Below are 21,878 nucleotides of genomic sequence, written 5' to 3' on the forward strand. Positions count from 1 at the left end.
GCAGAAGCAGAAAACACTTCTGAACCTGAGGCAGCCAAAACAGCAGTGGTGCAAGAGGTTCTGCAACTCTGACTTTGTTTTTTTTTTTTTTTTTTCTCAGGAGAAGAAAAAAACCACCCAGCAGAGCCAAAGGAGAATATTCTCCTTTGCCAGGCACTACAAACATTTTTCCCCAATTCCAGACTTCAGACATGCATTGTTTCCTTCAAAGGCCGACAAATATCCAAGAACTGCTGTAACACAGACCATCATATTAACGTCATGGACAAACTGACTCTCATGGTAGAGGAAAGAGACTTCACTGAAGCTGAAGCAAGGCATCTAAACAAGCGTAAGGTCAGGGGGACCACATCAGTTTCAAAGTCATCCAAGAAGTCCAGATCATTGCAGCTTCACCAAGAGCCACTTCAAGACCAAGAGGACAGTGACCAGGAAAGGAAGCTTACACTGAGTAGCACTGAAACAGATGAGGATGTGTTTGAAAAAAACAGAGATGCAAAGGAATACCCACACTCTCCTACTTTCTAATCTGTCAGATGACTTCACACCAAAAGCTACTGCTGGTGTATTCCAGTGATATATCAATCTCTGGCACTGCACGGATGTATGTAACAGGGCATTTTTGCAGGTTGTTTTTTTTTTTCCCTAGTGCACAAATCCTGTTCAGCATAAAGGTAAATCCAAGATGACATTCCCTCACTTTGCCTTCCAGAGTTCCACCTGTCTTCTCTCTCTCAAGGTTCAAAGCCTATGCCATAGGATGCTATCAGTCAGATAAGCATGCTACATACTGCCTCAAAGCGATAGAACTTCAAGCTGCTGGTGAAGAAACAGTGCTACCCTCCTGATGCAGGGAGCATCAAATGAACACGTTACAGAATTAGCTGTCTACATGAATTGCCACAGTTTGAATACATTAATTATCCTCAGGAAACCAGTGCTTGTTTATTTCTCCACATCTTACAACCCAGCAAGGGGACAACCAGCCACCTGAGCTTTAGGAAGACCAGTGAGCAGAGGAAAGGGTCCATATAGCTGCCAGTTTCTATTATCGCTTTAATCTTCCTTCAGAAGATAACTTTCAGAGACTTCATGAAGAAAAATAAAAGAATGACTGACATCCACTCCTCAGTCAACCACACATTATGCTAACAAACCACATTTCCAGCAAACAAGTATATAAACATGAAAAACAGCTTTATTGTTTATTTTTGTACAGTATATCACTCTGGATACTTGATGTTACATAGCTTGGGGTCTGTGAGAAATTGTGGATTCTTAAACATAACTGGCATAAATCCTGTTAAAAAAATAGATGGAGGTGTTCTTAGTAGAAAAGTAGCCTTGAGTTAGAAAACTCAAAAGCAAAATCATACTTACCAAATACATGAGCTCTTTTAATGGCTTTTGTAACTTCCTTCTGCTTCTTGTTGCACAAGCCTAAAGAGATTAATTATTTTCAACACTAAGCAAGTCATTAGAGTGTGAAAGGTATGTTACTGACAATTCCCTCTAGCTTGGATTAAGTCTTTCTATAAAAATGCATGTGTACTTTTACTGTTAAATACAAAATGCATACAGTTAAGGAATATTTTAATTCCTTGATGCAGGCAACTAAGTCAGGGGAATACTATTACAAAATGTATAGAGTTGGGACTGGTTACTTTCAGAAAGACTGCAGATGCACAGTTACTTAGACTCACAAAAATATTATTATTAACCCGTATAAGATTTAATTTAATGCTTCACATACCTGTTATATGTCTGCCATAAATGGAGCCAGTATATGGAGAAACAAACTGGGAAAGAAGCTACTTAAAATTAAGATAAATCAAAGTCAGTTTAAGAACTTTTTTTTTTGGAGCTTTATGTTACTACTTGTACTCTATTTTTCATTTTTTTATCTGTTTTTTCAAAACTCAGTTCTACCTGAAGAAAAAAGAACAGCTTGGAGCTAGACAGTATTTTCTATGCTTTTCTATGCTTCCATGCTTTGTGGCAGCTGAATTGTAACCAAGGACTGTATTTGTTAAACACCAAAGTTGTCACACGTAGTTAGTAGATTAAGCATCTTAGCATAACTACATTATTTGGCCTTTGACTTACACACATTCTTACTCATAAGTTTTAAACCCCTACACATATTAATCGATTTTTAATTGTTTTTTTTTTTAATAATTTTGGATTTACTACACACACATTTAAAAACAGTAAAGCAGTTCCCTTCATCCAAGAACAGCAATTTTAAAACTCACCTGCACATTCTTATAGTCCACATTTACTCCACATAAGACACATCTCTTTGGAGGGTCTTTGTAAGGGTTCTCCATTTGTATGGGCTGAAATCAGAGAATGATTAACACCTGTAAGCTTCACAAGAAAATAGAGAACATTTGTTACTTTTAATCCTTTGATCAATATTTGTCTTGAAACCAGAAGAGATATTTAGTGTGCCACTGAAGTTTTTCAATAACTTTATTAACTCACTTCTTAGTACCTTGCAACTTTAAAGACTTATCACAAGTAAACAGCCTTTTATATTTCAGTAACAATGACACTAGCAACTCTATTAAATCATTCAGTAAGATAGCGCTTACACCTTCTACTTGAAGTCAAAATCAGCAGAAGCTCGTAAAAATGTAGTTCTGTCTGACAAGTCACAAGATCTTTTTAAAAAAATAATTTCAAAGCAAATGGCCTGAGGAAGCTTCCGTGTGCTCACACACATTTTAAAGAGAGAGATTCAGAAATACCTCCCAAGGAGCCTCCTTGGGAGGTATTTCTGAATAGCCTACTCAAGCACCAGAATACACCAAATTCTTACACGATACGAAAGGTGATTTTTTGCTTTTCAGAGTCACAGAACAGGGCTGGAAGGAACCTGTGGAGATCATCCAGTCCAACCCCCTGCCAAGGCAGGGTCACCTGGAGCAGGTGACAAAGGAACACGGCCAGGTGGGGTTGGAATGTCTCCAAAGAGGATGAGTCCATGACCTCTGCAGGCAGCTTGTTCCAGAGCTCTGCCACCCTCAGTGTAAAGAAGTTTTTCCTTATGCTGAGGTGAAACTTCTTATGCTTTTAGTTTATGGCCACTGGTCCTTGTCCTGTCGCTGGCTCCACGTCTGAGCTACTGAGACATCAGGTTTAACAGGCTGTAGTTAAGATATTGGAGCACAGATCCGTGGGGCCTTAACTTCCACTGCCTGATGACCTCCCCGCTCCGCGCTGCGCTCCCCACAATGGATTCGGGGTCTGATGAGCCCGAGCTACACAGCGACCAGAGCAAAGCGTTTCCAGCCACCGCTGGTGTCTTGCGGAGGGGGAGCAGCGGGACAGCAGGGCGGGACAGCTCGGGGAAGCCTCACCTGATCCGAGCGCTCAGGCTGCCCCTCAGGCCGTCCTTCATGCTGCAGGCGCCGCGGCCGCACCCACAGCTTCGCTGCAAGGCAGAGAGCGATAAGGTTAGCGACGGCACAGCACGGTGCGGTGCGGCAGTCCGCACACGCGAACACCTCGCAGCCACTCGAGACAGAGGGGGAGCGGGAGGGACGCACCGAGAACCAGGCGCGGCCAGCCCCTCGGCGCCGCCACGGCCCGCGCCGCCATGACACCAGCGCCGCCACTTCCGCCCGCGCGTCACTGCCGCCGGCCGCCCGCGGGCCAATCGCAGTGCGGTCCTGCCGACTCGGGACAGACGATTGGCAGCAGCCCGGTCACGTGCTTCCCCCGGCGGGTTGTTGCCAGAAGTGCCCGCTCTCGCCATGGCGGCTGCGCCTCCCCGGGGCGGCCCCGCGGTCTCTGCCCGGGTCCCGCCGCCGCCGTGACGGTCCCACGCACGGCGCAGCCCCGGCCATGGCGGAGCCCAAGCTCGCCGTGTGCAGGAAGAACCGCTCCAGCTCGGAGCGCAAGCGGAGACGCGCCCTAGTGCAGCCCGTCGCCGCCAGCTCGCCGATGGCTCGCAAGAGACCGAGTTCTGATGGCGAGGGGCCCCCGGCGGAGACCCCGGTAGGGGATGGCGGGATCCTGGGGCTGGTGGCGAGGCGGGGGAGCTCCGCCTGGGGAGATGGCGTGTGTCGGGAAGGGCCATGCTCTGTATGCTGCCGTTTGGCTTTAACTTTAAAAAACTCTTCTCTGTCGTCTCTGCGCACGTATCCTCCTACTTGTAGATTATCTGTTTCTCTTAGTTAAGGCATTCCTTCAGAACCTAAGCTGGGTTTTCCTCGCAGACGACACCACACAAAATGATTTTGTGTTAAGTTGGGGCAGACTTAGGTGACTTGGCTCTGATGTTTGCGCTCTGCTAGTTGTTCTGCCTTCTGTGGTGTTGCCTCAGGGTGTCAGTAACTCCTGTTTTGTTTTTGCAGTTCAGTAACGACAGCGAGGAGGATATGTTTGGTGACTATGACAGCTTTTATGGAAACGATTCATTGATAGCTCAAGTGGCTGATATTGAACACAAATACCTGCAGGATAAAATCATAGATGTGAAAGCAGCTGGAGAGATTGTACTTGGGAACCTTCAGTCAGGAGTTCACCAGAAAGAGCAAGATAATTTCTCTGCTTCACAAAATGTGGTTGTCCTTAAAAGTGATAAAGAGGGTGCCTGCCAAATGTGTGACAGTGACCCAGCTGATGGCAATCAAGAATTAGCGGAGTCTGCTTTAGATGACTTGCCATCGTCGCAACTTCTGTGTTTTGAAAAAATGGATGAACTTCCTTCTGCTTCTAGAACATCTCCAATCTCAGAAGGGAGGAATGAATGTGTGAATTCTTTCTCAGACAAAATCAGAGACCCATTGTCTTATGCTGGTGCTGAACACAGGGACAGACCTACTGACTCTTCCTCACGCTCCAAGTGTGTTCTATTTAAATCTGAGAGTCTCAAAGATCACCTGAAAAGTGCTATGACTGGAAATGCCAGAGCCCAGACTCTGCAGGTCTCCAAGACTAAGCAGCTCAAAGAAGCTGTTTTATCTGAAGAGATTTTTGTGGCTAGGAAAGCTATTGAATCTTCTTCTCTTGATATAGGCCCTTTTTATGGATTACCTAGCAAGGTTAAAGAGTTATTCAGACAACTTCGAGGGATTGAAACACTTTATGGTAGTGTAATCAATGATCTGTTGGAAAAAAAAAAGAACTGCTAGTGGAGTATTGTCTGTTTCACCCATTATACTGTAAAAATATTTAAGGTAATGCTTAATGTAAACCACATTGGAAAGTAGTTGTCCTGTTTTAGGAAGTGGCTGTTTTGGTGTTTTAGATGGATGGATGGTATCTATTCATCTGGATTACAGAATACTTTGGAAGTTGCCATCACTGAAAGCTTTAAGTGCTTTTTTGAGGAAAAGCTCTCAAAGGCTGAGTTCAAGAGTGTTCTGAATGAAACACAGGCATTTTCGTATCAACTGACATGCCCCTGGGGTTGCTGATAGTTCCATTTTCATTTTACAGAGTGGCAGCATGATTGCTTAATGTTAGAGTCCCTACAGCAAAGGAAGAACTTGATATACTCATTGCCAACCAGTGGTGGAAAAACTCTTGTAGCTGAAATAATAATTCTCCAAGAATTACTCTGCAGGCAGAAGGATGTTCTGATGATCCTGCCATATGTTGCCATTGTCCAAGAAAAGGTCTGGATCCAGTATTTCTGGTACTGCTTCCTATGATATAAATAATATGTGTAGACACTTTGATTTTGTAGCTGGAATAGATATTCTTAGCTAATATGTTTCACTAATTCAAGCAGCTGATTGTGGTGTGGGTTGGTTTTCTGTTGAGGCAGCTCTGAAATCTACAGTGAGCATGCATTTGTTCTCTAATTGATTTTTCTTTTATAGGTTAGGGGTTTATCGAGTTTTGGGATAGAATTGGGTTTCCTGGTTGAAGAATATGCAGGAAGTAAAGGAAGATTTCCACCAATCAAAAGGAGAATAAAAAAATCTCTTTATATTGCTACTATAGAAAAAGGACATGCTCTGGTGAACTCCTTAATTGAAACAGAAAGAATCAATGACCTCGGCCTGGTTGTGGTAGATGAGGTAGGCCACAAGATATACTCTGATTTATCAGATGCAAGTTCTTTTAGGGTTCTAATAAGCAATTATTTAGGAAGGAGCAGTTCTTTGCCTGCTTGGTTTTGCTTAGAGTATTCATCACGAAAATTACTTTTATTTTATGTGTTTTGAATTGGCACATAGTTCTATAATTTTGAAAGTTGTTTTTTTTTTTTTTCTTTTTAATGAAGCATTTATTGCCATTTCAGAGTAATAGATTTATATTGAGAGATCTACTGTGGTAGTGGTTGATGGTGAATTCCTGCGTAACTACTTGTCATTTAGAAGTCTCTAATGGGTTGCAAAAAAAGCATAAATAATTTAAATTGTATGGAATGTACTTTATGAAGCCAGTACCTTAATTAAGTCGTAGATGTGAAGCCATGCAACTTTGTGTCTAGTATTAATGACCAGCGAAACGCTGACTAAAAAAGAAAAATACCAAGTAACATTTGGCTGTGAGAATTGCCTGTTGCAGTGGTGGGGCTGAGTTGTGCTACCAACACAGTGTGGGGTTGAGTAATGTCTGATGGGGATTTTAATTCCTAGAATTCTTCAGGCTGACTGACCATGCTTTAGCACTGTAGCTTCTAAACAAAGGGCAGCTGAAGCACTAACTTCTGTTTTTTCTAGAAGCTGGCTGCTAGAAATGATTTTACTTTAAGTCTTGTTTAAACCAAGTTTTTTTTTTTAAATTGCCTCAGGCTGGTGAATACAAAGATCTCCACGCTGACTGTTTACTGTCAGGAGTTAACTGTTTGTGTCAGTTGCGGTCCAGTTAAATGAATGGAAGGAAAATCTTGTTGTCTACATTTGCCCATGAGCCTGTTTTTCTGTGATTCTTAAGTGCTTTTTAAGCGAGGTAATACATCTGAACTTAACAATCCAAATTTACACAAGGGATATCTTTAGGAAGTCCAACAAAACCAGTTCTGTAGTATTTCTTTAGGTCTATATATTTTGGAGGCTTTTTTTAGAAATACTCTCAACTCATTAGCATTCTTGCCTTTTCTTTTTCTTTTCTTGCCTTTTCTTTTTCTTTTCTTGCCTTTTCTTTTTCTTTTCTTGCCTTTTGCTTTTCTGTCCACAGCTGCATATGCTCGGGGCAGGAAGTCGTGGAGCAGTACTGGAAATTACTCTGGCGAAAATTCTTTACACCAGTAGTAAGTCATGGCTACAGTTCATGTCATTAACATTTTGTAGTTGTGGCCTCTCTAAGTCACACTCTCACTTTCTGGATTTGTGCTGTTTTGGCTGCTTTTGAAAAACATGGCATGACTCCGTGTATTAACAGCATTTACTCATTGAAGTGTTAATTGACCCTCTAATGATGTTTGGGTGTTTTTGAAGCTCTTTTGATATTCCTCTGTGAAATCCTGAGTATTGTTAAATGTCTTCCATTTCTTTGTAGGAGCCCTTTAGGCATCCAATTAAATGCTTCTTTTTTACATTTAAGTCTCAGTTAGTATTTTGAGACTTAGTATTATTTCTTAGTTAGTTAGTATTTCTTTAGTAGCGGCCTCTCCCTTCAAACCTGCTACTTTGGCATTTCGAAAAGAGTGATGGTGAAGACGGAGTCTCATGACTTAAATACTGAACAGAAGTGTTAAAAATTGGTAATGTGACAATAAATTCATCTCAACTTCTGTTTTACAGAAAAGACACAGATCATTGGCATGAGTGCAACATTAAATAATGTTGGAGACCTGCAGAAGTTCCTGCAAGCAGAGTACTACACTAATAATTTTAGACCGGTCTGTATACAAGATACCAGGAACTAGTGAAGAAGATATTTGCCTTTAAATCATAGTAAATCTGTTTAGAATTGTATCACAGCTTTTGTGCCTAATTGCACAGTATAATATAAGGCCTGCTATTGGTCTATAATTGCTAACAATACAGTAAATAGCACCATGCACTTCTAAATACACAAATGCAATAACCTTTATACTGCTGTGCTAAGGCATTTGTTTCATTTTAACTTAAGCAATTCCTAAATTACAGCTACTGTGATAAATCACTATATTCCATTAGGTGTAACTAGAATCTGTACTGCTGGTTCTTGTATGCTGTGAGGACAGAATGGTTTATAAATAGTTCATGGGATATAATTTTGGCATTCTTCATTATGATTCCATGCTTTATCAAGGCAAATGATTAAAACAATTAAGTTCGCTTAAAAATTCTACAGCGTGTGCTTCTGTGCAAGTATGTATATGACATGTGATGCTTAGAGAAAAGCTGTAGCTGTACATCATCAGCAGCTTTAGAGAAAACTGAGTAATTTAAAATTTCTCTTTGTGGTTTCTATCTTGCTAGGTAGAATTAAAGGAGTACGTAAAGATACGAGACACCATTTATGCAGTTGACAGCAAAACACAAAATGGCTTTGCTTTTTCACGTCTCCTTAATTTCAAGGTAAAAACAAAGTGCTTATAGTTTCTTAGAACTGTTGTGAAATGCATTATTTTACACTGATTCGCTTACAGAACTTTTACTAGAGAAATTACTTTAACATGATAATTCATTTGTAGTACCCATGAGAAGGAAGTGGTAGGCTTTGGGAATGAAAAAAACAGCCTTAAAATACTGAATGCTTAACTTAATTTGCACTTCTTTTTGACTCCTCAAGGTAGAGGTTTCTTCAGTATTTTGACATGTGAAAAGTAATGTGTTTGAGTATTCCAGATACTCAATATTTTATGTTTGGGGGTAGATTTTCTCAACAGTTGATCACTCTCAGACAAAACTGAAAGATACCTTTTGGGGATTTTGCCAGCTTACTACTGCCTTGTAGGGATTCATTTCAACCTTTACAAAGGAAAGTGTGTCTAATGGTAGACTGACAGTATCTCAAGTGTTGCTAAAAGAAAATGAAGTATTAAGGGAAAAAGCAAAGAATTTGATTTGTATATCCATATATCCCTCAAGTTGGATGTCTTTCAAGTGAGGATTGGGAGAAAAGCTTATACTACAACTTCTTGGAATTATGTCACATTAAATCCAATGGGAGTATTCAAGCAATGCTTAAGAACAAGTGTTGAATATTCAGGTTATGACTTAATTCCTAGGTTTAAATATTTGTCAATCTGTGCTTATTACAGTATTCTAGTAATCTAGAGAAAGCAGATCCTGACCACATCATTGCACTGGTTACTGAAGTTATTCCTAAATATTCCTGCCTAATCTTTTGTCCCACTAAAAAGAATTGTGAAAATGTGGCTTCAATGGTGTCCAAGTACCTCAAAAAGTAAGTTTCTATCTTTTTCTTTTAATTATATGTGAAATAATTGCTTACAACTTAGGGTTTATTGTAATCTAGTTTGCAAGTGTTTTTCCCTGGTGATTAAAGTAAATGCTTTGAACATGGAGTCATATAAAGTTGCTAACTGCATAAGTGATAGCAAATTGCAAAAGGCTTAATAAATAAAAGGTTTCTTTAAAGTTCTTACTTTTATACCAAAACAATTGAAAAAGATGATTGTCAGAGGAAAAACACTAAAGAAATGAAGGAGAAACATACTAAATTAATCTTTGTGTCCCTTTGGCACTGGTTTCTGGAAGCTTAGAAAACAAATGTTTTTCTCTATACCCTGGTATTTGGTTATGTACTTTGGTAGTCAGTTGACTATCTCTGTTCCCATACCCACTTGGGATAACTGATTTGTAAAATCTAAAGCAGCCAGTATTTTACCTCCTCTATTCCTGTGTTTCCTAACAAGAAAGGTTCTATTGCAACTAAATCAGCCTCCTGCGTATTGCTGTTTCAAAGTTAAGGAAATGTCTATTTCTCCAACTTAAATGTTAGAGAAATGAATGATGAACAGAAGTAGACAGTAAAGCTTGTCTCTTGGTTTTTATTTTCTTTTTATTTAACGATTGGTCAAAGTCTAAAGAAATGCTTTTCCTTCTCTAAGAGAATTTAGAGCTCACAAGGAGAAAGAAAAACAAGATCTCATCAAGAACCTAAAGAGCATTGGAAATGGAACTGTCTGTCCTGTTTTGAAGCAAACAATCCCTTTCGGTATTGCCTATCACCATAGTGGCCTTACAAATGATGAAAGAAAAAGCATAGAGGAAGCTTATTCTGCAGGTGTCCTGTGTCTGCTTGCTTGCACAGCCACTCTAGCTGCTGGAGTGAACCTACCAGCTAGAAGGTTAGGAGCCAAAGCATTTAATTTTTGCATTGATTTTTGCTTTGTAAAAAAAAAAAATTCTTTAATAAATTGGAAATTTCAGTGGTATTTAAACTGTATTTGTGCTTTTACCAGCAAATTGGAAATATAATGGATGTTGTGTTCAATTTGGGACACAAGACTGCAGTATTCATGTAGGAAATGTGAATCAGTAGGAAGTACCTCAGAGTATATCATTGAAGAGCACTTATGTAAATGAATTAAGGAAGTTTTAATAAACTGAAAAATGTTTTAATGTTTTTAGTAGTGTTATTCAAAAGAACAGTGGTTTCTTTAGATACACTCCTAAGAATAGTGTTTAAATGGTAAAATAAACCTTTTCTAAGGAGTTGCAGTTGGAATATGTTTTAAAACAAAAATGTGCTATCTTTTCATATGCAAGTTCTGATGATAGGGCTACTGTACTCTGTGTGACCAAAGATTGTTTGCCAAGAATCCACTTCTGTGTGCACATTTAATACACCTTAAATAGTTTAATGCTTTACAATTGATTTACATATCTATCCAAAGAGGTGCATTCGATTTTTATTAGTTACGAGGTAAGGGGCACATATAAAGAATGAATTTGAATTTGTAACATTTTATTGCTGCTTTAGTAATTTGAATATAAAGCATAACTTATTCAAGACATCTTTGCAGGGTGATTCTCAGAGCTCCTTATGTTGGCAATGACTTCCTGAAGAAGAGCCAATATAAGCAAATGACAGGCAGAGCTGGTCGAGCTGGTATTGACAGTGCTGGAGAAAGTATTCTCATAGCGCAAGAAAAAGACAAACACTTGGTAATTTTTACAAAGCTGTTGGTAACTTAAATTGCTGGCTTAAGATGGAATAAACAGGAGGACCTAAGCTGCCTAGCTTAATTTTAAAGTTGTAAATATTTGATTTATGTAATAATACCTTTAAACTGCCTTTATGTGGCTTGTTTTCAGATGGGAACTGTAAACTTCTGATGTTTACCCTTATTTTCTTTATAAGATGAATCATGCATATCAGTTTGATTTTTTGAAAGTATAAAATTAATGCATGAATATTCCTCTGTACTAATATATTCCTTGCCCCTTTTAGGTTCAGGATTTAGTTCACAGTCCTTTGGAGAATTGCTACAGCAATCTTCTGCTGGAGTTGACCAAGGGAATCCAGAGCCTGTTGTTATCTTTGGTTGGACTGAAGGTATCAGTGAACTCTTCTCTGTGAGTGACTTAAGTGCTTGGAAATGCCAAGAAAATGTCACCTGTTGATTCTGTAGAAAAAGACAAACTGCTTAAACACTCAGACTTGCAAGTTCAGAAAAGCTTTAATCAAATTTTTGTCCTTATCTGATTAGATCTTCTCATTTAACCCAATAAGTAGTCATACAACAGAACAATCACCTTATGTGCAAAAGCAAAATTATATCTATCTTATTATACAATAGAATATTAATATTGCTATTTCTGATACTTGATTCAAAATACAAATAGAAACAGTGGAAACAAGTTAACATGATGCAGTAGCTAGAATAATAGAACAGATGGAGAGCAGTCCATCAGATCCACCACCGAGAATCTATCATTCTATTTGTTGGGATGTATTTCTGTAGAAACACAAGCTCTTTCTTTATTCAGTAATTTTTTCCTATGTCTTATTAAACGTTTGAAATTATAACTTTAAATATGCTAATCATTTCCCAAACTGGTGCAGATAGCAGTTACCCATGAGGAAGTGGACAATTTTATGTGCTGTACATTGCTGGGTGTTCAGCAGCAGCTGCTGTCTAAAGAGAAGAGCTTCTCAGAGATAATTAAAGATGGGCTGGAAAATCTAATAGAAAAAGGACTCCTAAAAGGAGGAATATCTGAGAAGGACCACAATTCCAAATCTACACTGACAATCACACCCTTGGGTAAAGCTGCATATAAGGGTAAGGCTTTTTTTATTCTTATTATTAAACTGCAATGAAAAATAAGTTGTCGAGAAAGAGTTTTACTACATGGTGTAAACTGAAAATGGGAGTGAAGTAGCACGTGACTGAATGTGATGTGAATGAAGTGTGATATTATTGATCCCACTGGGAACCAAACCAGAACTGTACCCCTTAAAAAATCACTTAAATATTTGATTTAGTGGTTGTAATCAAAGTGTCTCAGGACCTTGTTTTACAATTAATTGTTATGAACAGATTATTGTAAACAGAAGGATTTCTTGGAAAGCTTAAGAGGGAAAGGAAGCATATGACATGTAGACCAATTGTAATAAAAAAAAATATATATCTGGAGGTTCTGTTTTCCTGTTGTATCATAAAGATTTTGGGATATGGAATGTAGTTGAAATAGGATGAGTCTGAAGGGTTCCTTCAATCTACAAAATTATTGTAGGATTTCAGTAAAGCCAAGACATTTCACAAGCACTCCAAAACCACACAGAATGAACATACATGGAAATAGGTGATTGCCTTTCCTCAGCTTTGCTTCACTACTCATGTTAGGTTAGAACAGTAATTCAGGTCACAGATATTTCTCTCCAATTCAGATGGCATAACAGGCTTTTGTGGAAGGTAAGGACAATACTGATTCTATGTTTAAATGTACTTAATTTAACTCTGTGTGCCTGTTTATAATTGTGCATATTCTTACCCTGTGTGCCTATTCTAGGCTCAATAGACTTGGCATACTGCAATATTCTGTATAGAGAATTGAAAAAGGGTTTGGAGGGGCTGGTTCTCGAGAGCAATCTTCATCTCCTATATCTGTCAACTCCCTATGATATGACTTCTACCTGTAGCCCAGATTGGATTATATACTTGAGACAGGTGAGAAATTGCTAGCAAACATGCATTGGGATATTCAGTAATCCTCTGTATTAAATTTGCAGTGGGACATGAAGTGGGATAACAATCTGATGGCAAATATGCTATTTTTTTTATTTTTAGTTGGAGAGCGCTAAAATCTGTTTAATTATATTAAAATGAGGCATTCAGAGATGGACAGTTACAGATAATTCAGACAAGTAGGCAAAGAAGCTTCAGAGCTGCCTGTGACTGGTGACTGTAGTACTACTCTACTGATTCTATAGAGATATTGAAAAACATTGTTGCACTGTGAAAAATATACTTGTGTTTTCTATAATACTGAAAGAACTAAATATCTGGAAATTCCTTATAAAATTTTGTTTTAGTTCAACCAGCTAAGTGCAGCAGAGCAAAAAGTAGCAGATATTGTGGGAGTACCTGAAAGCCTTATTACAAAAATGGCTTCTGGTCAAGCCATCAGAAAGGTAGGTTGGCAATTTCTCATACCTAAGATAATAGTTGAGTGATTTCATTTGATTATTTGCAAATTCCAGATTATTTTTCTGCTAGTGTTGTTTATTGCTGTTCTGATTATTAAAGTTCTTTTAATCTCATTTATTGGTTTTCTTAATGTTTCTAATGTCTTTGTCTGTAATATAGAAATGTTTTAAAGTTGTGAAGGGAGTAGAGATGAAAAGATTTGCCTTGTAGTAGTACTAACAGAACATCTGCAGTGTGATACTGGCTCTGAATTCTAGCTTGTCTTATTCCTAGAATGTGGACAATGCTGTGGTGAACAGGTTCTACCTGACGTTTGTGCTTTATACACTACTGAAAGAGACCAATATATGGAGTGTTTCAGAGAAATTTAACTTGTCTCGGGGATATGTGCAGAATCTCCTCAATTCTGCTGCCTCCTTTGCATCCTGCCTTCTACATTTCTGTGAGGTACTGTGTTAAAAGAATGTGATAATTTTTTTGTGGCTTGGTTTTGCAAAATCCGGAGTTTTGTAATCTTACTTCAGAACTGAATACAGGTGTGGTATTTCATCTTTTCTGTGCAAAAATGTTTCTTCACCTTTCCTGTTCTATGCTATTTTTTCTGTTGAGCAAAGCCATGTTCATACAATCACATTTCTGATAGAAAAAGCAAGCTTTATGCACTGAGAATGTGAAAATATACAAATTGTACAGGGCATTGATCACTGCCAGTACTGTTGGCGAAGTAACTGAAATAATGATTGCTTATCCTTCAGAATCGCCCCAGCTTTGGGATGTTCAGCTGAAGAATGCTGAATACACCTCTGCAGCTCTCTGAAAGGATGACTTAGAGAAATATTAGTGCTTCCTCCATCTAAAAGAGAAATAGATACTTATTGCCTTAGTAGAGTTTTGTCAGTCATATTTCCCAAATACAGAACTTTGAAGCTGATTTTTAGCTATCTTTGTCTCTGCAGGAATTGGAAGAATTCTGGGTTTATAAAGCCTTGCTGATGGAGCTTACCAAGCAGTTGACATACTGTGTTAAGACAGAACTCATCCCTCTGATGGAGGTAGCAGGGGTTCTAGAGGTCAGTAAACCTGGCTCAGCAAAACTTTTCCATGTTAACTTGTGTGCTAAATGTTACTGTGCCTTTCAACTGTATCTGGAAAACCAAATAATTTGTTACTGGGAATTCAGCATAATGCAGATATTCCACAACAGTCTGGAGGTTGGGGGAAAAGCGATCTGTTTAGGAAATGGGAGCTTGGAGCCAGTGGTTTTCTTCTGGCTTCTGCCACAGCAACTATGATAATACTGTATTTGGACAATAATTTAGCTGTATACTCAGTTGGAAGTTGGAGTTCTGCATTTTGGCCACAAAAACCCCCTGCAACGTTATAGGCTGGGGATGGTGTGGCTGGACAGTGCCCAGAAAGGGACCTGGGGGTACTGGTTGACAGCCATCTGAACATGAGCCAGCAATGTACTGAAGGCCAATGGCATCCTGGCCTGTATCAGGAATAGTGTGGCCAGCAGGAACAGGGAGGTCATCCTTCCCCTGCACTCAGCACTGGTGAAGCCACACCTTGAGTGTTATGTCCAGTTCTGGGGCCCTCAGCTTGGGAAGGACGATTGAGATGCTTGAGCGTGTCCAGAGGAGGCAGCAAGGCTGGGGAGGGGCTTGGAACACAAACCCTGTGAGGAACAACTGAGGGAGCTGGGGTTGTTTAGCCTGGAGAAAAGGAGACTCAAGGGTGACCTTATCACTCTCTACAACTTCCTGAAGGGTGGTTGTAGTCAGGTGGGGGTTGGTCTCTTTCACCAGGCAACAATTGACAGAACCAGAGGACACAGTCTCGAGCTGCATCAAAGGAAATATAGATTGGATATTAGGAAGAAGTTTTTTACAGAAAGAGTGATAAAGTTCTGGAATGGCCTGCCTGGGGAGGTGGTGGAGTCACCATCCCTGGACGTGTTTAAAGAAAGACTGGATGTGGCACTCGGTGCCATGGTTTAGTTGAGGTGTTAGGGCATGGGTTGGACTTGATGATCTTTAAGGTCTCTTCCAACTTAGTCATTCTGTGAATTCTATGGAAAACAGAGTCCAGGTTTCTTTTGTGGTAAGGATTCTTCAGTTCATGGGAGTAAGGCGGAATAAGAATTTACATATTTACAAGATCCTTACAGAAATATGCAAAGTCATGTTGGGACTGCGTGTATTTTAAATAAGAAACTTAGCTAGTCTCTGAATCAAAGACCCCTGTTAAAATAAAAGCTCTTTTGGGACTTCAGTCCAAGGTTCTACTCTTTGCAAAATGATTTAACTTGCCTGTCCAGCATATTGTAGAATCAGTTTGTCAGAAAACCATTTAATTTTGTGGCAGTGAGCTTTTAATCTGAGAAGCTAAACAAGACAGACGCCTCCAAAAAATGTGGAATTGTCATTCCTGTCAGTGACAGTGAATGTAGAAAACATGGCAACAGGAGAAGACAGCAGCATTGGTATCATCTAGGCTCAGAGAAAATAAAGGCAAATGGATTCATAAGAGCTGGATAAGATCGCTAGGGTGGTAAATCTTAGTGCCAAAGCTGTGCTTTTGGGCTATAAAGATTCTCAGTGAGGATTCCTGTTAGAAAAAGAGAATTGGATTGATATGCAGAATGAAATGTTTGAGATTGGTGCAGAGATTGGCACCAGTAATTACCAGTAATTCTTATTTCCTGTTCTGATAATCTAACACAATTTTATACTTTCAGGCACGAGCAAAACAGCTTTACAATGCAGGGTACAAAACTTTAGCACACTTGGCTAATGCAAATCCAGAAACTTTGGTGAGGATGATTGAGCACTTGTCACGACGTCAAGCCAAACAAATAATTTCATCTGCAAAGGTGAGTTAGAAACAAAGCTATAAAAACCTGACTCAGAACTCCAGTATGTCAAAAGTGGATGTTTGAATGACATTAAAAGGGAAGGATTCAGTTTACTAGTAAAGGCATTAGTGGACATTTGTGATCCAAATGCTGATCTGTACTAAGAACAATCTGTTGTGTACAGCCAAGTGGTGCTGCTTTTCAGAGGGGAAGCAAAGGGCAAAAATGCTTGACAGCTCATCTGACACTTGAAATGCTCAGTTCTGCCAATATCTCAGGACTTGCCTTACAGAAGTTCTAGTGGTAATTGTGACAAAAGAATAGGATTTGTAGGGTTGTAGAAATGGAAACCAACAAGGTGCAGGGTTAACTTCACCTATTTAGGTTGCTTTTGTCATACCCTTTTATTCTTTCCTGTCTTTCCATTTTGAATACGCAGGTTCTGTAACAAACACTGAATTGTGTCTAAACAAAAAATGTAGGAAGTGCTTTATCAAGGGATGGTATTCTCTCTCTATCTCCATTCATGATCTGCTGTTGCAATGGTATTGGCTTCACATTTGATTCTACTAAGAGAGAAGTAAGGGAATGTCTAGAATCAAAGGGTGGGTGGTTGTTTTAAAAATAAGGCAGTCAATTAGAAAGTTTTGGTTTGCACATTCTCATGAAGTAAGCATACCAACTTTGGGGGTTGTGTACTTTAAAAGGTGATGTTCAGATAATGTTGTAGGCTTCTTGCTGCTTTTTTAGTTTGCTGCTGTGGGAGCCAAAAGAAAGGGATATATGCAGATTGCTTATCTACATCAAGGACAAATCTAGCAGTCTACCCCTACTCTCATGCTCAGATACTAAATTCATGGAGTTTTCTCTAACTGGGAAGTTAGAAGAGTGCTTGCGTGGGGTCCTGTTCTTCTCCATGCCAGCAACAAACAGTTCAGGGCAGTGGATTAAACAACTGCTGATGTCAGGAGTCCTGTATGTCTGGTGTAAAATGCTGTAGTAAGAAATTTCAAATAAAGGAAGAAGTTGTCAGCTTGGCAGGCACAACTTAAAAATGTTTATTCTAACATGGAAAATGAATGTCTAAGATTAAAAATGTTCCTTAACAGTTCCAGACAAAACTGTTCATATTCTGTATTATGTGATGGCAGAATCCAGAAAACATCTGTGTGCTGTATGAATTTTTGTGTGACTGCTTTCTATATGGGTGTAAACTTAATCAGCAAAAAAATGCTGGCTCTTTGAGGCAAAGCTGCTGCAGTCCTGGGAGCAGCAGCAGCAGTCGTTTACAGACCCAAGTGCAAGTTTGGAAAGAAACATTGGTGTTTTAATCTAAGAGTTATAGCTAATGCTTGTATTTGTTTTCTAATTTTTGTTCCTTTGTTTCTTCTTGTTGTAGATGCTGCTGAGTGAAAAAGCTGAGGCTTTACAGGAAGAAGTCGAAGAACTCTTAAAAGTGCCAATGGATATCCCAGGGATCCACTGATTGTCATGAAAAGAAGTCATGAATCCAAAATTCAGATATTTTAAAGTTTTTAACTCTCCTGTTTAAAGCTGCTGTAATTTAATTTTTAATGTAATTTAATATTTAATGTCTTTTGTGTACCACAATTTTGAATGAGTTCTGAATTCAGAAGCTGACTTCATTTGAAGGTTTGGATTATGGACTTCTTGAGCAATAGGACAGAAACATCTTCATTCTTGGTTTTAGACATAGCCCTAGGAGTGCTTTGGGAATTGGACTGACTGCTTTGTGTGTATTTCTGCCGGGAGCTTATGTTCATAACTGACTTAAATAATATCTTTGGATATTCCCTTTAGGATACCTGCACTTGAGTGAGCTACCCAGAAATGCCTGCTTGCAGGAGTCTCTGTACTCTAAGTGTATGGAAGGAGCTGCAATTCATAACAAAGACGTTGTCCCAGAATTGTGCAAGAGATCACAAATGATGCCTAATTTAAGCCTTTTTAAAAAATGCAGATATCAAATTCATATTCAGCCTCTGGCAATTCCCTGAGATAATTCTTTCAGGATGCCTTTAAAGCAGTCTTCCAAACTGAAGGTTTCCTTTTTTAAAAAAGTTTTTTAATTTCTTGCTTAAATGTGAAGACTAAATAAAGATGAAGTCTTAAAGAACTGGCATTTGAGAAGCCCTGTTGAATTCTGAGAGTCCATGGGCATGTGTCAGTCACCCTAGTCAGGATTTTTAAAGGCATCTGAATACAATTTGCTCCAGCAAAAAGTTAGGCTTCATTAAAGTAGTTTTGAACCTACTTTAGAACTTACAGTAGCCTGAACCTTTCTGAGTTGTGACACAGTAAACTTCTAAGCTGGTGTGTAGTACTTGACAATGGCCTGCACATTAAGACAGACTTGAAAGCTGGGGAAGCCTGATGTGTTAAATTACAGAATCATAGACTGATTTGGGTTGAAAGAAACCTTAAAGATCATCTCATTCCAAACCCTCTGCCATGGGCAGGGATACTTCCACTAGGCCAGGTTGTTGAAAGCCTCACCCAGCCTGGCCTTGAACACAAGGCATGGGGCATCCACAGCTTCCTTGGGCACCCAGGGCCAGTGCTTCATCACCCTCACAGTAAGGAGTTTCTTCCTGATATCCAGTCTAAATACCTCTTCTTCTAGTTTAAAACCATTCTGTCTTGTCCCATCACTATCTGCCCCACTGAAAAGTCCCCCTCCCTCATTTGTTGTAACACCTGGAGCCTTCTCCGTGCTGAACAACCCCAGCTCTCTCAGCCTGTGTTCATAGGAGAGGTGCTCCACCCCTCTGAGCATCTCCATGGCCACTTCTGAACCTGCTCTAATAGTGTCCATGGCTTTCTTGTGCTGGATCTGGATGCAGTGTTCCAGGTGGGGTCTCATGAGGGCATGAAAGTAGTTTTGAATTATGGTAGCCAGTGTAGTGGCACCTAAACATGGCATTTCTGTGTAAAATTTGGTCTCTTCTCAGTAAAGGAAAAGTAAGATAAATCTTAGTTAAGCTGGGGGCTTGATAAATTATGTTGCAGTTCTGGAAATAAACAGAAAGGTTTTTAAATCCAAAAAAGATTGAGAGAAAGTGGTTATGGTGAAAAACTGATGAAAATGCTAATATTCTACTGCTCATTCTGTTGTTGCATTAGGGAAATCATAGGTAGCAATTGAATAAATTCTTTATAAGCCTTTATTTGGCATAAACATGCCTCTAAACCCATACTTGTGATATTTCATAGTGGCTTACATGGTTTAGATAAACGCAATATTTGACTGCATTCAGTATTAAACCAGGTCAGGAATTTAAAGCCAGCACTTTTTAGAGGCAGTGTGATTCATTTCCACTGGTACACTGAGTGCCCACAGGGGAATCCTGTTACTGATATTTAACTGCCTAAGGCACAACTGGATTTGGAAACATGAAAAAATGTGAAGTTGGTCCTCAAAGGTAGAAGCCATATTTGCCATGATTTGAGGTTATATGTAAGTCTGTCTCTTAATGCCTTGACCTTTTAATTAAGATCTATTTTTGACCAAATGATAGATAACATTAAATTCTCTATTGGTTTGTGTTACATTCAAAAGGCAGATGCTCACTCCAGCATAACAGTGAATACATATCTAAGCAGGAGATGTAGTACCCACATAAGAAAGCATAGCTACCTTAGAGGTTTATTGATACTTGATGGTGCTTTTCCTAAATTTGGTACAGTTTTGTGTGGATTTGGTGGGGGAAAGAACCCCAGGAAGTTACTATAAAATTATTCTCTCATGAGTACTGAGTTACTGCAATAACAGATGTTATGGAAATAATCCATTAATTGCTACATTTATTACAGAATAGTTAATGAGCCAGTAACATCTGTCACAATTCTTTGTATGATATTTGTACTTGCGTGCTAATTAAAGTGTACATTTTATGTATTTATGTAGCAGAGGGGAACAGCAGAAAAATACTATTCCTGTCACTTGCTAAATGCACCCTCACACTATACATGACTGTAACACCCAGCACTGCTGCAAGATCAGGTTTTGATGAGATACATAGTTAGGAAAAAAGTCAAGTATTCCCTACAAATGCCAGAGCTCCTGTGAAAATGGTAGGGAAAGCTGGTTTGAAACAAGAGAGTGGTTTTAAATCTGCATAAAGCTGATCTGGAAAAAAAAAAAAAAGAGATTGGCAATTGTTGTCTGTGCTGTTCTCTTCACACAGACTGTGCTCTGCCTTGATGGATGAGTGCAATTCCCTTAAGGCTTTCTCTGTGACCTTAGAGAGGCTCAGAAATTAAATGAAGCTGCACTAATTTGCACTGAAACTTTGCTATATGTAGCTTGTCTTATTTTCCTGAAATCAAGCTTATCAGGCAAAGCAGTACATGTATTTCATACTGCTTGTATTAATGTGTGATTAAATGCTTTTCATATAAAGTTTTCCTCCCTGGGCTTGTCCCCTGGGTGGAGATGGGAGAGAAAAAAAAAAAGGGAATACAACAGATGCTGCTCATGTGATGAGCAGATGATGCTCATTGCTTCAGTGGGCTGATATATATATATATATATACATATATATATATATAAAACATGCAGATGTTGTAATGGGTATGCATTAGTTTGGTAAATGTCTGTTATGGGTGAATGTGCTATGGGAAAACTTATACTGAGGATGGATTCAAGATATTTTGGAAACCAAACATTTCTCACTTGCTTCAATGGGATTTTGTATCCTAAGGCCTGTGTTAAAGGAAAAGAAGCAACATTGATGAATTTATCTTATTTCCATGTGATATAATGGTAGATGATTCAAAGCTAAGTAGGTCATAAAAATATGCTCTGTTGGATGTTCCTGCCAATGTCTTCATAACCCACAGTAAATTGGATGAGAGCTACTGTGTGTGAGAGTCTGTTCAGGTGCAGAGAAATGTTCTGACTTAAAACCTCAGGGCATATTTCTTAGTCTTTATTTCTATTCACTCCACTTTCCAGGTTGCCCACATAGACCAGTTCTTGTGTTTGTGTGATTCCCTTTCTTCCTCTGAGTCATGATTCCGTGAACCTCTGTACATAACTTACTGAAAACTGTTTCCCTGGAAGGACTAGTAAGAGAGTCAGGCTTAGGATAATGTTTAGCTGTTAATTTTCATTGTGTGAATGAGACCTATTGAGTTCCTATGTTCTGGAAAGCTGTTTTCATATGAGTTAATCCCTCCTAGCTCTCACTTTGTCCTTCCTTTTAAAGCTTCATTTCATCTCTGTGTGCATATCAAAGAGAACTGCTAAAATCTAGACCCAAGGTGTCATCCATCTCTGAATAAACAGGGTGTGCCATCTCAGACTCCCATAATCATCTGGGTTCAGAAATAAAACCAGCAGGGAGTACTGAGAGCTGTGTCAGGACAAGGTCTGGCTGCAGGCTTGGAGCAGGGAGGAAGGATCGCTCACAAAACCACTCTGATAGGCATCTCTGTTTTTACAATTTCCATGCTTTCTTGGCATCAGTTTAGCCTTAG

General features: G+C 39.1%; 3 protein-coding genes across 14 annotated transcripts in view; 2 read left to right on the forward strand and 1 right to left on the reverse strand.

Moving 5' to 3' along the window:
- Window positions 1–2,406, forward strand: part of ABRAXAS1 (abraxas 1, BRCA1 A complex subunit) — a 7,786-nt gene extending 5,380 nt beyond the window's left edge. For all 4 annotated transcript variants that reach the window (XM_053940549.1, XM_053940551.1, XM_053940550.1 and 1 more), the window contains one exon: window positions 101–2,406. In XM_053940549.1, the coding sequence (XP_053796524.1) occupies window positions 101–528 (428 nt within the window). In that variant the 3' untranslated portion in view covers window positions 529–2,406. The remainder of the gene's footprint in view (window positions 1–100) is intronic.
- Window positions 1,181–3,644, reverse strand: MRPS18C (mitochondrial ribosomal protein S18C). The gene is made up of 6 exons (XM_053940560.1): window positions 3,555–3,644; window positions 3,366–3,439; window positions 2,256–2,339; window positions 1,754–1,811; window positions 1,381–1,440; window positions 1,181–1,300 (listed from the first exon to the last, which is right to left on the reverse strand). The coding sequence occupies exons 1-6, from the start codon at window positions 3,604–3,606 to the stop codon at window positions 1,224–1,226; spliced, it is 405 nt and encodes a 134-aa protein (XP_053796535.1). The 5' UTR covers window positions 3,607–3,644; the 3' UTR covers window positions 1,181–1,223.
- On the forward strand, window positions 3,405–17,987 carry HELQ (helicase, POLQ like). 9 transcript variants are annotated; one of them, XR_008430495.1, is made up of 19 exons: window positions 3,845–4,005; window positions 4,365–5,100; window positions 5,452–5,630; window positions 5,838–6,038; window positions 7,144–7,216; window positions 7,710–7,807; window positions 8,373–8,471; window positions 9,158–9,303; window positions 9,971–10,210; window positions 10,889–11,030; window positions 11,317–11,421; window positions 11,932–12,151; window positions 12,882–13,039; window positions 13,405–13,503; window positions 13,793–13,966; window positions 14,476–14,589; window positions 16,260–16,394; window positions 16,816–16,921; window positions 17,776–17,853. XR_008430495.1 is itself a non-coding variant. In XM_053940541.1 (18 exons), exons 1-18 carry the CDS (start codon window positions 3,405–3,407, stop codon window positions 17,860–17,862), a joined length of 3,063 nt encoding a protein of 1,020 aa, XP_053796516.1. In that variant the 3' UTR covers window positions 17,863–17,987. The 9 variants fall into 9 exon arrangements, 7 of the variants coding, with proteins under 7 accessions (XP_053796516.1, XP_053796519.1, XP_053796517.1 ...); XR_008430494.1 differs by having other exon boundaries at window positions 16,816–16,956; window positions 17,776–17,852; XM_053940541.1 differs by lacking the exons at window positions 3,845–4,005; window positions 16,816–16,921 and adding an exon at window positions 3,405–3,461 and having other exon boundaries at window positions 17,776–17,987.
- Window positions 17,988–21,878: the final 3,891 nt, after the last annotated feature.

The sequence above is a fragment of the Vidua chalybeata genome, chromosome 4 (genome assembly GCF_026979565.1).
Source record: "Vidua chalybeata isolate OUT-0048 chromosome 4, bVidCha1 merged haplotype, whole genome shotgun sequence".
Classification (NCBI taxonomy): domain Eukaryota; kingdom Metazoa; phylum Chordata; class Aves; order Passeriformes; family Viduidae; genus Vidua; species Vidua chalybeata.

Coding starts and splice junctions, on each gene's coding strand:
- HELQ (XM_053940544.1), top strand. CDS start 3,853: ATGGCGGAGCCCAAGCTCGCCGTGTGCAGGAAGAACCGCTCCAGCTCG. Junction 5,101..5,451: donor AGGGATTGAAACACTTTATG/GTAGTGTAATCA, acceptor TTCATTTTACAG/AGTGGCAGCATGATTGCTTA. Junction 11,031..11,316: donor AAGAAAAAGACAAACACTTG/GTAATTTTTACA, acceptor TGCCCCTTTTAG/GTTCAGGATTTAGTTCACAG.
- MRPS18C (XM_053940560.1), bottom strand. CDS start 3,606: ATGGCGGCGCGGGCCGTGGCGGCGCCGAGGGGCTGGCCGCGCCTGGTT. Junction 3,440..3,554: donor CTGGCCGCGCCTGGTTCTCG/GTGCGTCCCTCC, acceptor TCTGCCTTGCAG/CGAAGCTGTGGGTGCGGCCG. Junction 1,812..2,255: donor TGGACTATAAGAATGTGCAG/GTGAGTTTTAAA, acceptor AATTTTAAGTAG/CTTCTTTCCCAGTTTGTTTC.